The following is a 14157-nucleotide window of genomic DNA, read 5'->3' as shown; positions in this document are numbered from 1 at the left end:
GTGCTCAAAAAATCATAAAAATTACAAAAAGTTGAAAGTAATGTTGATAAAGATAAGTAATGAAAAGAAGGTGCTGATAAACAAAGATATTTTAGACTAAGTTGCAAATTGCTAAATATAAGAATATATAATTGCAAAATTATAAATGTATTTCAAGTTATATCTTAATAATTATAATGAAGTAACTTTTACCTAAAAGTTAAAAATAAATTGATCGAGTCAAACCTGTAACTGAGAAATAAAAGAGACACTTTTTTATGAATCCACATTGAATCATATTTCATATACGTACATAAAGAGAAGTAGTACATAATGAATTCATATTAGGAGAATAGAAAACAGAAAAACATTATATTTAATTTTAAGCTTTGAAATACAGTAAGAATTCGATTTTTACAAGAAGTAGTAAAAAATATTTGAGTTGAACTCTACATTGCTAAGAAAACTAAATAATGAATAACATAAAAATACTGTGTTTATAAAAATTTGAATTTAAATTACATCCATATAATAGCTTCTAAACTCATTCAATGATCAAGCATTCATTTTTGTAAGGAATACTCACACATTTTTTAATCAGATAAGTGCAAATAATAAAACTTCAAACTTCTTAAACGTCATTTTCAAAAAAAAGATTTATCTTATAAAATCAAGAAAAAATGATAAAACCTTTGTTAAATTATAATTAATATACTCAAGGAACAAAATGATAATTGAAATATTCTATTTTAAGAATCCATGAATAAAACATCCGCTACATGATAAATAAAGCTGATGAAATAAACAAAACAAAAAGGTAAAAATAAATCGACATAGTTTAAGTCCAATACGCTAATTGACAAATTTGAAATATGTATCCTCCTAAATAAAGAAAACATCCGGCACTATCAGCTAACATAAAATGCAAAAGATCAGCAAATTATCATTTAAGATTACCAAAGCAATTGAAATTGTTGTGTTATAATTCTAATCGCATACTTTATGCCCACGTAATTATTTTTATCATCTTATTTTTTTACTAATTTTAAAATTTAAATAACTTTTAAATAGTTTATAGGAGTCTAAACGGATTAGAGTGGGCATTATTTTTTATAAAGAATATTATGTTGGCTGGGTTTAATTTAAAGACACAGGCCTACTGTCTATTTTATAAAAATAAAATTTTGTAAGCGTAATATTTTAAAATACTAATAGGTTCAAGAAGAACCTAGTAATTAACAAACTTGAATTTTATGAAATTTGATAAAAGAAAGTAAATCAAATAAATATGGATTAAAATATGTTTGGTTTGGTTTATCATTAATAATGAATAGTTTTGCATATAGATGCAATTATATTTCAAAACTCTTTCATAATGTTATTATAAGTAAACTGATTAAATGAAATTAATATAAATAAATAACATTTAATAATGTATTAAATATTTAAGATATACAACATTTTCATTAATAAACAAATATTTTTGTTAAGTAATACATACAGATGAAAAGAGAATACTAAACTTGGATATAATTTCATATAATTAATAGAAAACATAAATGTAATAAGTACAATTTTAAAATAATGTACAAGGAATAAAAACAAATTGTTGAATAATAATAAAATGTAATTTATACATGTATGTATGTAAGTACATGTTAACTGTTATTAACATTTTTTAATTGTATAGAATTTGTATTTGTTTAAAATATGTACTGAAATAAACCAATAACAAAATAATTATATTTAATTTTGTAAAAATAAATAAATTCTTAATAATAGGTCTAGAAACAAAAGAAGTACAATAAAAGGTAATGTGTAGTCAAACAAAACAAGTGCTATAAAAATGAAACAAAAAACTGCAAAGAGAAGGTACTTTTTTATAAAGAGAAATCTGCATGCTTAAAAAATACTGTAGGCTTAAATTGATTTATTTATTAAAATAAAAATCAGTTAAATAACAAACTCTAGATGCATGCACAATCAAATAGAATAAAAGTAAACAAGAGATATTAAATTTTGAAGGCTAAATTAAATTTACAGAAAAAATTTTAAATACAAAACAATTTAAGTAAGATATACACAATAATACTCTTATGAAGTATATTTAAATAATACATTAATAAACATTATAATTGTAAAGAAAATGATGAAATTGTTTTGGTTGCAATTTTTTTCTTCATAAATAGGTATAAAAAATTTTAATTTAATGGTTTGATATTTTTAACACTTATTTGTAAACAGATACCGATTCATAATACATCAACAATGTGTCTGATATTAATGTATAATTAAAGTAATGATTTAGATTTAATAACACTGTAGAGCCTCAGATGTCTACACAGGATCTTAATAATTGATGATTTTCAAATGATTACATGACTGTATGAAATGAGAAGATAAATTAAATTTGTCATTTACAAGAAGTTATTCCCCCAGATGTTGTTAATTCCAAGGATTGTAGGATCCCTTAATAAATAGTGATCCAAGGAACTTGTAAAAAAAAATTGTGAATAAAAGATTGTTTCATGAACCTTTCTTTTCATCTGGAAGGTTTTGGGTTTGAATCCCAGTAGAAATTAGCATAGACAATTATGAAAATATTATCATATTGGAATACAAGCCATAAAATTATTAGTGTTATTTTAACTTGTTGACAGAGTATTTCCTTCTTAAACTTTTAATTCTTAAAATCTTTTCATAAACTGTCGGAAAGGATTTTTAATTGTTTTGACGCATAATAAGATATGACCAAAACAACACTGTTTAAAAATAAACAGGAATTTGCTTAAGTTGTGTAACATGAAATGATTCTTTTTTGAGGCTCTATCTTGATTTAATAAATAAGAATGATGCAACAAATAATGTTTACAAATATAATAAGTGTGACTTACGTTTCTGATAACGCAAAATATTTTATGAAAATGTATACATATTAAAAAAAAAAAAATACCTTAGTGATAAGATCTTTTGCTCTCGACTCAAATAAATGTTCTAATTTTTGAGTATCTATTGACACTGGACTTAATTCATCCCAGATAAGACTTCTTGTATTCAGTTTTGTTATGACCAAAGGATCTTCACGAACTTCCTGCAATATGAATCATTTCAATTAATAAGTATTATATGTTACACTAAAACATGACTCATTAATTTAAATTTAATTATGGTCACATCATAAATACATATCATGAACCATATTTTCAAAGAATTTTAGATGATTCTACAAGTCTCAATCATATTATTCTTTAAAGATCCCTCAACAATTATACATCAAATACACAGTGAATTAATTATTTTATTAATATGTTGCTTATCAGATATCAATGTATAAATTTATCCAACAGTTGAAACTACATATGTTAGATGATAAAAAGTTGGGTGGAATTTTACAGTTTTCTTTTTCTATGCTATATTTCAAATGCAATTAATCTATTATATGACCAGTGGTTTTATATTACCTACAATTAATGCAAGTGATTAGTAATATATAATCACTAGTATTAAATTACCCAGTTCAATTCTAATTATTCCTTTCATTGATAATAAAATTCTTTATAATGCAATTGTCCAACTTTGCAAAATAAATGGTTGTCTCAGTTCTGACCTCATCATTTAAAGTGAATCTTTATCCGGTGGGCCATTTATTCAGATTTGGAAGAGGAGAAAATCGCTGGAAGCCAAATCTGGTGAATATAACAGATGTGGAAGTATTTCAAAGTGTAGGTCATTGAATTTTGCAGCAACAAACTGAGACATGTGTGCAGGCACATTATTGTGGTGAAAGAGCACTTTCTTTTTGGTCAGATGTGAATGTTTAGCCTGAATAGCACAGCACCCTTCAATCAATTCAGTAGTGAAACGTAATACTCCCTGGTGATGGTCCTGTCATTTTTCAGGTTGTATATGAGCACCACACCACAATAGTCCTAAAAAATTGTAGCCATGATTTTTTCTGAAAATGGAACCATTTTTGCTTTCCTTGACGACTTTCATCTATTGCCACCCACTATTTGGTCTCTGGCATGTAATGGAAAATCAAAGTTTCACCTACTGCTACAAAATGTTGAAGAAATTCAGTAGAATCATGTTTAAGTAAGTTTCAGCCTTGAGTGTGTTTAGTCAAATGCATTTTTGGTCAACTGTTATCAAACACGACATCTATCGAGCAGAAATTTTTTACATACCCAAAACATCATGCCAAATATAGCAGACACAGTCTATCAAGATATCTGTGATGTTAGCAAGCTTGCATACTTTTAGTTGGCTATTATTTAATACAGCATAGAGAATTTTTATAATGATTTCAACAGTTGTAGCAGTTTTGGGTGCCCCAGAGTGTTCATCATCTTGAGTGAAAGTATAACCATGTTTAAATTCAGCAGCCCACTTTATTACCATTGAAAATATATGGGAAAAATCCTTTAAATGGAATCTAACTCTTGCTGTATGTCAATCTGTGTTAAACCTTTTAAAACAAAGTACTTAACAGTTTATCATTGCCTTCAGTTTCATTTATTTTTCAGAAAATATCAAAACTTGTTTGCTTTACTCGATCACTATAGAAATGCAACATAACCTACATATCTGAAAGGTCATCTAAAGGACCACACTTGACAAATATCATAATCATTGTTCATACTTGTGTCATCTCTTTGTCAGACTGAGAAAGAAAAATAAGAAGTAAAGAAAAATATTATTACAATTTTACATCCTATGCAGCTCCAAGATTATTACTACCATATAAAATGTAGCACTAGTTCAGAAAACTTTATAATCATGTTAGAAAAAAAATGAGTATAAAAGTATAAATATAAAAAGTGTTTTTTATATTTTATTAAATTTATGAATACATAAATGAAAAATAAAAGGAATAGTTTAATCTCTTTGCTTCATTTTTGTTCAGTATGTACATAGAAATAACTGACAGCTGTGAAGTTACTAGCGTAATTCGACTTTTGTGATGTCAGCCTGAATATTAATCATAACACTGGGAAAGAAACATCTCCATCAATTAAAACACGTAAATAAAAATTGGTACACTTATTAATTATTCTTATGTTATAAATGTATACTAGATGACACGATTAGTTGAAACACAGAGTAGCTAGCATACACCATGACTTCTTATAGGAGTTTATAACTACTATTCACAATAAAATCATTCTATTCAGATATTGGCAGCAGTTCATCATACCACCAATTAAATTAACGATATAATTTCAGCAACATTTTTTTTTATAACACAAAAAACAGCAATTTTCAAATGGTTAACAAATTTCAGTTATGTAATAAAATATATGAAATATTGCCAATTAATTTGTACAAAATTAGACTAAATGACATAAGGTTTCACTGAGTGCAAACCTTCCTGATTCTTTTTTCAACTAGATTTAATTAATTAATTTTAAAAAACCTTCTAGATGGCTGTATGTTTGTTCAAAAAACAAATAAGATACAGAATATTTTTTTTTAGTTTTCATGCATTTATATTCCATTAGCACACAAACATTATACACACTTTTATTCATTTATTAAATAAACTTATAATAAAAATGTTACACTAATTATCCTAAATATTTATTGTCCACTAAATTTTTATTAACAGAAAAATACCTGAACACTTGCTACCTGTATTATCATCGTCATGACTTTCAGACTATTCGTTGTTCAGGTGAATTACTAAAGGTTTTACATTGTCTTGCAGCTTCTCTGCTTCCCACAGTTTCTACTTTTATCATGTGATCACAGTAATTTTTCTACTGTGAAATACTCACTGTAGCAAATATTCTGTTTATTCTTGATTGTACATCATCCATTTTAAATGTGTTGTTATATTTAGCCATAAACCTTTTAATCTGACTCCATACAAGCTCAATAGGATTAAGTGTGCAGTGATGTGGTAAACAAAGAATGATAATTTTTTTCTCTTTGGCCATTTTGTCAGTGACAGAAGTCTGAAATTTATGTTTAACTTTGTTTACTATAATAAGAAGTTCTTTTTCAGAGCATCTTCTGGATAACCGATTCCTTCTGACATAAGTCACTCCTTAATATAATCCTCCTTTGAAGCAGTAGTGGGAGTTTTTTTTTCTTGAGTGATATGGAGTGTTATCCATTATGATAACGCTTCCTTTGGGAAGTACTGTCATAATGTATCCTATGTGTAATAATCATCCATTTTTCAAATCTTGAGCTCTACATTTCATCAAGATATTTAATACTTGACATTTTGGTCAGGATAACTAAATCACTGCCTTCAAGAAATCCTTCCTCTCCACCGCTATGAGCTACAACAAACTGAGGCCTCTGGAAAAAGTTTTCAGTTCAGTCGATAACTCTGCTAAAAAACCACCTTTTGGTGTTTTAATTGTGACATCTTGCCATACTTTATTGCAAGTATGACTTGCATGCACCCAAGTTTCATCCAAAAATACTATTCTTCTTCCCTTTTCCCTTTATTTTTTAATGTCTCTTAAATACGAAGCCGCCACCAAATTATGTCATTGCATTCAATCATCACAGATGTTCAATTTCTTTTTCTGAAAATAAATCCAATATCTTTCACTAATAGATAGAATGTCCTTAAAGTGAAATAAGGAAAATTATTGTCATTATTTATTACTGCTAGAACCTGTGAAATGGTTGGAGGTTGGTTTTCCATAAAATAATTATGAAATATCCTTCTTATGGGAGTCATTACCAAGTCATTGTGTTTAACTTTACGACTAGTTTTAAAAACAATTTTTGATTTTAAAAAACTTGTTTTTCATGTTATTAAGAAAACTGACTTAATATTATTAGGAAAAGGATAAAGTTTATATAAGATCAGCTACAGCCACAATTAAAGAATTGTGGCTGTGGCTGATCTACAATTATTAAATTGTAGATAGCTACAATTTAATAATAAAGTATAAAAATGTTGATTAAGAAGGTTTAAATGTAAAGGAAAAGATTTCTGTACAAATCAGAACATTATAACCTGTCAATCAAAGTCAAATCAGTCAGTCAGTACAAAGACCAATTGTCGAAATCTGTCAACTGATTAATAAATACATGCATATTAAAAAGAATGACATAATACGTGTTCATGATAAAGATAAATACACAAGGAAATGTTAAAAAATATGCAATATCAAATATAAAGATTTGATTTCCTTTTTTCACGGCTAACTGTGAACTGCAATTGTTTTAAAAAGAATAACACTTTCAAGTCATGACAATAAAAAAAATTGTATGGTTTTCTAACAAAAGTTTATTTCTCATAATTTGTAAATAACCAATAAAAAAAATCATTAAAAAATGATTACATTTACATTTCAGTTTTACTGATGACGCACAGTACTGTTTTCTGTATGATATGATGACGCACAGTACTGTTTTCTATATAAGATCATTATAAGTTAAAAAAATAATTAAAAAAGCATTGGTGTGATTTTGTGCTCCTCTGCAAAATTTCTTCTTTCCATAGCTAAGCTGTAGACATAACACTAAGTTAAAAATAAATAAAAAATAACAAATGCTTTTGTTTTACTGCTGCATATTAATAAAATAATGCAAACATAAAAAAAAATCTAGAATGAATTATTTTTTTGATAAATACATCAGAATTTTTATAAATAATTTACAGAATAAGTAAATAACAGTTTTAATAATAATATAAATAAAACCAGGGTTTATTTAGAAAAAATAAATCTTGTGGAGTAGTCCCACTATACATGATTTGTACTACTGAGTATCAATAAATAACAAAAAAGAAAACCTAACAAAATTAAAATTACAATAAAAAATAATACAGCTTACCTTCCAAAAAAGTTTGACTGTTTTCTTTGATTTCCTGATTGGAGAAGTTAATCTAGGTGGGTTAGGTCCAGGAGGTGGTCCGAGGTTAGGTATTGCAGGTATTGGTGCAGGGGGTGGTCCACCACATGGAGGTGGAGGAGGAGGTATCCCATTTGAACGACAAGCAGGTGCCAAAACATCATGATCTTCATCGCTGGCTAAATCAGTGAAATCAAGGTCACATAGTGAAAGTTCTCTAGTTGTTGTAGCTAAAAGCTCTTCCCAATGTAAATCAGTTTCTGATTTTTTTACTTCCGGTGTTCTAGGTGCAGCTGGAGTCTCACCAGTTGGACTTTTCAACAAATCACCTCTCGACTGTGATTTTGCCAATGCCAATCCTATAAAATAATTTTCAAGTTCAGTTCAGAATTTATAGTTTAATTTATATAAGAATAAATATTCTAATGTTAAACTTTACCATGTTCAGTAGTACACAACTTGTTTCAGATATCCAGTATAGCAAAAAATTCATCAGCAACTTTTAGATTCTGGAATATATCACAGCTGATTTATTATTCATAGAGCTTCTGAAAGCATGATAAGTTAAGTTTGTCCTCTTATCTTGTTGTTTTTTTTTTAGAAAAATGTAAAATTAAAATACGTTAATTTCAAGATAATCTGACTATAGTTTATAAAGCAAAGCTGACAGTTAAATACAATTATTATTAAACATAAGTTTTCTATCGCTGTTTCTATCTGGCAAAAAAAAAAAAAAAAATTGAAAAAGAACTTAAACAGATCTTTATGTTATTTTTTTTTATAATAAACACTGCAAAATAATGAAAAAAAAATACATGTGGGATGTTCAAAAAGTAATGTCTGTTTTGAATCTGCTACCATGTACCAATGCCACTTTTAGGTAAATTTCTCGAAAGCTACATATTGAAATATGTACCATAATTTGACTTCTGGAAAATTTTGACATATCTTTGAGTTTCACAACCTCCAGACCCCAAAACCACAGTCAGCTCAAAAGTTTATATGTACATTCATATATATATATATATATTTCACTTTTTTGTGGACATGATAACTGCCATAATTTTGTGCTGATCACTTTCAAATTGTTTCCTAAAAATAACTCGACCCAAAATTTTGGTCGAGTTCATTAACGGCCAAAATTGAACCATGGGGGTGGAAATGGGTTTTTAGAAAAACAAAATATTGCTATAACTTTCTTATTAAATAAAATATCGAATTTGTTTAAAGTTCCTACTATTCTTTGGATAAAGGCCTAAAACTTATCTAGGTTTTTTTTGATATCACCAACCACTGGCCCTAAATTTTTTTTTTGTCTTCGAAGACAAAAAAAAAATCATACCTCCCTGAATAGGCACAGTATCAAATTGGTTTAACGTGGTCGTTAGTCCTCTAAACATTACATAAAACTTTTGTTTGAAACAATGTTTGATATGACATACCCTTACGGCCACCAAAATGTTGCTGAAATTGTAATATGGGCCTTGTCGTATGCTAAACATGTGAAACACGTAACCACTGTCATGTTGAATAAATTTGAAGTTTTTCTTAACTTCAAAGTGAAAATTTTTTTATCCCCTACTTAGCACCGATGAAATCTATCTCCGCCTTCTGGCATGCTGAAAGGGATTTTTTTGAAATTGTCAGAAACCATTACTCATAACACCATATAATCTTGACCTCACACTTTTTAATTTCACTTATTTTTAAAGTTAAAGGAATACCAGAATGTGTTTTTTATCAGCAAAGAAATGAAAGAAACAGTCAAAAGATTATTACAAGATTTGAATGGAAAATTTCTTTGACAGGTATTCCATAAACTTGTTTCTCATTGAACAAATACTATTTCAGTGATTATGTACAAAAGTAAAAGAAAAAGTGCTTAGATTTAGTTTTTTCCAGTGATTTTTATTTTTTATGTCAAATAAATGTTGTAGATTGAAAAATAAATGTGAATTTTTGAACTTCCTTGGAAATTAATAAAGAAATACATGCAGGGACATTTTCTTTTTCTGTATACATGGCATAATGAAAAAATCTATCTTAAGACAAAATCACACACCTTCTTTAGCTTTTGAAATAATTCCTTTCATATTATTAACTCCTTCAGGACTGTGCAGAGTTGATGCAAGCTTTTGACTTAGGTCTTTAACAGTATTATCTCGACGAAGAGGGCTTGTTGAATCCCCATTGCACAATACTGGGCTGCCAGGATCACCGTTTTGAATTCCATTTCTTACAGCACCACCTATTAAAATATAAATTAGATATATTAATAATATAATTAAGAAAGATTAAATGGAATAAGTAACATTATTTTCATTTATATAAGAGATAAAAAGAAAATACAATGACTAATTATACACATCTTAGTAAAGTATAGGCTTAATTCAAATTGTCCATAATGTTTATGTTTTTTATCTGGCTTGTTTTCTTTTATTTTAATTTTATTACGTTGAGTAAAAAAAATTGTTACTTTTTTCTTATAGGAGTTTCATCCAATTAACAGATGCTATTAAAATGATTATATTTTTAATTTTTTTTTTTTAACACTACAAAGTTTGCACAAAGTACAAAGTCTGTATACAGTACTGCATATACACAATATAAACAATTTTAATTTCTGTTATTTTCTTTTCAAACTGAAAAAAGATTCAAATCACGAAATCATGTTTGATGGAAAAAGGGACATGTTCCCAATGAAATGATAAAATTCATGAAAAAAGAAAAGAAAAAGGAAATGCAGAAAAAGGAAAAGTTTAAATATTCTACTAAAGATGGAAATATTCAAGCGAAAATTAAAAAGGCAAGACTTAATTAATAAACAAATAAACACTCAATCTGATATAATGTTTAAAAATCTAAAATTGTTAAAATAAAGAATCAGAAGGTTTAGTTTCAAGCAGTTGTAAAACCATTAGAGCAGGAGGGACAAAGCAGAAGAGACCGAGACAATAGGGATGGGGAGTGGGAGGAGTAGCTATTTATTCAATGATTCCAACTCAGGAAGATTTAGTGCTTAAAATATTTTTGAGAATGGAGGTAATTCATAATGAGTCAACTACGAATGCTAAGAGTAACAATGCTAAGAAGGGCAGAAAATAACACTCAAATCAGTTATGATAATCTTAGTAGAAATATAAAATATTGTGAAAATTTTTAAATTATAAATATTAGTCAATATTATTCACTAAAATGGTTTTAAAAAAATGGTTTAAATACTAATTTACAAATGCTATACCAGAAAAAATTTATTTGAAAAAAAAATATGTGTAAGGTAAACAAATACATAAATCAATTTTTGGCCAAAAATCAAATTCTCTCATTATTTATATACATCATCAAAATGTTCTTTATCTGTTTTCTTTAATGAATGAAATTGGAGTAGGGAAATGTACAGACATTAATGTCAGTTAATTCCAAGGCAGAGAAATGAATGTAGGAAGCACTTCTCCATAAATAAGTCGTAAAAGGGTTAAGTTAGCTAAATTAGTTTTGAATGGATTGAGAATAGAAATTTTCTCTGTTTATAGAATTTAATCAATATTCATTTCAATACATTTAAAAATATATTTTGTAAAGTTTATAGGTCAGTTATGAGAAAAAATTATTATGAAATTACTTAATTTTTAGTATAAAACTAAAGTTTCAAATGACTATAGTTTTTGGTTACGTCTATCTGCATCAATACATTTTTATTTATTTTAAATTGTGTATGTATGTTAAATGCCATTACCATATTTGATAATAGATGACTATTATCATTAATCTATTATCATCGATGACTATTAAGTCACAAGTCACTCCTGAAAATTAGTCATTTTGAGGAATAATAAACACCCCATGTCAAGCTTCCTAGGAAAAGTAAGGAGAATGGTGGTTTACTGTTGTTTTTTTTCTTCACAGAGTCAAATTTGTTTGAGCAAATCAAGCCATACATATCAAAATGTAGGTGATGTTATGCTATAGAAGTGAAGCCATCACTCTACATGATTGTAGAGTGTATTAAATCAATAAGTACATTTATATATATATATATATTCATACAGACACACACTTTATGGTGTAAAAATATTACTAGATACTCATTATATTATATGAGAATAAATATAAATGATTAAATTTGATTACATGATGTTTTCTAATAGTCAATGTACAAAAAAACTGGAAAAAGCTTAAAATTAAATCATGCCAAAATTTAAACTCACACATAACTTTCAGATAAGATAGATTTGTCTAAGCACAAGCAGTCCTTGATAATGTGTATCCAAAAAAATTTTGATGTAAGTAAAATGTAATTTTGATTCACTTTATCTGAAATACTTTTTAATATGATGACTAAAATTTCATATGAAATATGATTTAAAGTTATACAAAAATATTAATGAATATAAAAAAAATATTTTGTAAATAATATTTTAATAATACTATATATATATATATATATATATATATATATATATATATATATATATATATATATATAGTATAATATACTTATATATAGTATAATCAAATCTTTTTATGGTTGTGAGATAGAAGACTGGATTCAGATTATAATATACAAAAGCAATTGCAGAAGAGAAAAATAAAGAGATGAAATGGTAACAACAATAATAATTTGTTCAATTCTTATGAATTGAACAAAAAATGAGTCATCTACATCCATAATAATGGTAGATTAAACTGATGTGAAAAAAAAAATTAGGGTAAAATACTATACCATCTTCACTACTGGACTGATCAGTAGAACTAACTGATGCTCGAAGACTTGCTTCACGTTGTTCACGTATAAAACTACGTTGACGTTCAGCTCTCTCTCGCCGCCTTCTAAGAGCTGGTGTCACACCAGCACTTTCATGGTCTAAGCAATGTTAAGTTAGTCACACAAAGAAATTTTTCACACATAGCATTACAAGAGCAAAAATGTAAAAAAAAATATTCAGAAGCATAAAGAAGCCTAATAGTAAATTTCATTTGCAAAACAATATTAAAAAATCAGACAAAAGAAAGATAATTCTTAATTTTATTTATAACCCCTTATAGATAAATAAATGTTCAAAAACAAAAATAATTATAAAAAAAAAAAGTAAAAATATAGCTAAAAAAAATTATTTTAAAATAATAAAATCATTGAATTTTTCAATAGAATCCATTAATCAAAAAATAGCAACAGAATAATTAATCTCAGTTTTTTTGAGAGGATAATAAAGTAAAAACATAAACAAAAAAGCACAAATTAAGATTTCATAATAAACAGGGTTTACAGCATAGCAATAAAGTTGGATAATAAAATATTTTTACTATTTTTTTTTTTTAAGAGTAAATTTTTTTACTCTTTTACTTTTTTTTTTCAAAACCAATAAAAAAACAGATTACATTCAAAGATGAAATTTAATTTACATAATAAAAATACAATCTAAGAAATGGCAACAGAACAAAGGAAAATTCTACATTTTAAAAATGAAATTATTCCAGAACTGGACAGCAAAATTACATGTATGTTTATAATTTTATTTAAAATTTGATAATAGTAAATATAATAATTACAAAAAAAATTATAAATCATAAAAAAGAATAAGTTTTAATGTAATAAATATAGAATTTAATACCAACTGAAGAAATGGGATATCACAAAAACCAGCTATTGGAAATTAATATGGTAAGTTTAACTTAGCATATATATAATAATAAACCATGGAGAAAGCCATGGAATAATATGGTGAAAACCATGATTTTCTCTATGTTACAATAATAAAATTTATTCTAATAAATAAGTTAAGATTTTTTTTAGTTTTAAGATCCCATGAAATGGATTATTTATTTAATAACCTTAGAATTAAAAAGTAAACAGAAATGAACCTGCCATTAGCAATAGTGATTGTTACTCTACTGTAGTGCATTTCCTGACTATATTACAAAAATAATACTAAATTTATATTATAAAACTTAGATACTATAACACAATTAATAAATGAGATGCTTATATGCTGTAGAAATGTTGATGAAGACAATCAAAGAATCAAGAGCCGAAAAAATAATTAAAAAAAGAAGTAAATTTGTTAGGAAGATTTTAGGATTTAAACATAAAATAATCTAAATATTTTAAGACCAAATAAAGAAATTTACCAGAAATTTGAATAAATAATGGGCTCCATAAGAAAAGAATATTAGGCTTTTATGGACACTTAAAAGAATGGAAGGCAATAGATTAACAAAATAAGAACTTTTTCTTTTAGCTTTCTAAATTAAAAAATAAAAGTAACCAATTTCAAGAAATCAAAAAAAAATTAATTATTACAGAAGAAGAAAATTTGGACTGAAATACTTTCAGAAATAAATTAAAAAATTCAAGAA

General features: G+C 26.5%; 1 protein-coding gene across 3 annotated transcripts in view; it reads right to left on the bottom strand.

Annotated features, from left to right (window-relative positions):
* The window catches only part of Fhos (Formin homology 2 domain containing), a 510750-nt gene that overhangs the window by 36200 nt on the left and 460393 nt on the right, over positions 1 to 14157 (bottom strand). The window contains exons 13-16 of one of the 3 annotated variants that reach the window (XM_075373283.1): positions 12524 to 12664; positions 9863 to 10048; positions 7783 to 8159; positions 2932 to 3070 (exon numbers count right to left, since the gene is read on the bottom strand). In XM_075373283.1, the coding sequence (XP_075229398.1) occupies positions 2932 to 3070; positions 7783 to 8159; positions 9863 to 10048; positions 12524 to 12664 (843 nt within the window). The remainder of the gene's footprint in view (positions 1 to 2931; positions 3071 to 7782; positions 8160 to 9862; positions 10049 to 12523; positions 12665 to 14157) is intronic. The other 2 variants (XM_075373282.1, XM_075373284.1) reach the window with 2 other exon arrangements.

This window comes from Lycorma delicatula, chromosome 8, assembly GCF_047948215.1.
Source record: "Lycorma delicatula isolate Av1 chromosome 8, ASM4794821v1, whole genome shotgun sequence".
In the NCBI taxonomy this organism is placed as follows: domain Eukaryota; kingdom Metazoa; phylum Arthropoda; class Insecta; order Hemiptera; family Fulgoridae; genus Lycorma; species Lycorma delicatula.
The sequence above is the reverse complement of the archived record's forward strand: the minus strand, read 5'-3'. Positions and strand labels throughout refer to the sequence as shown.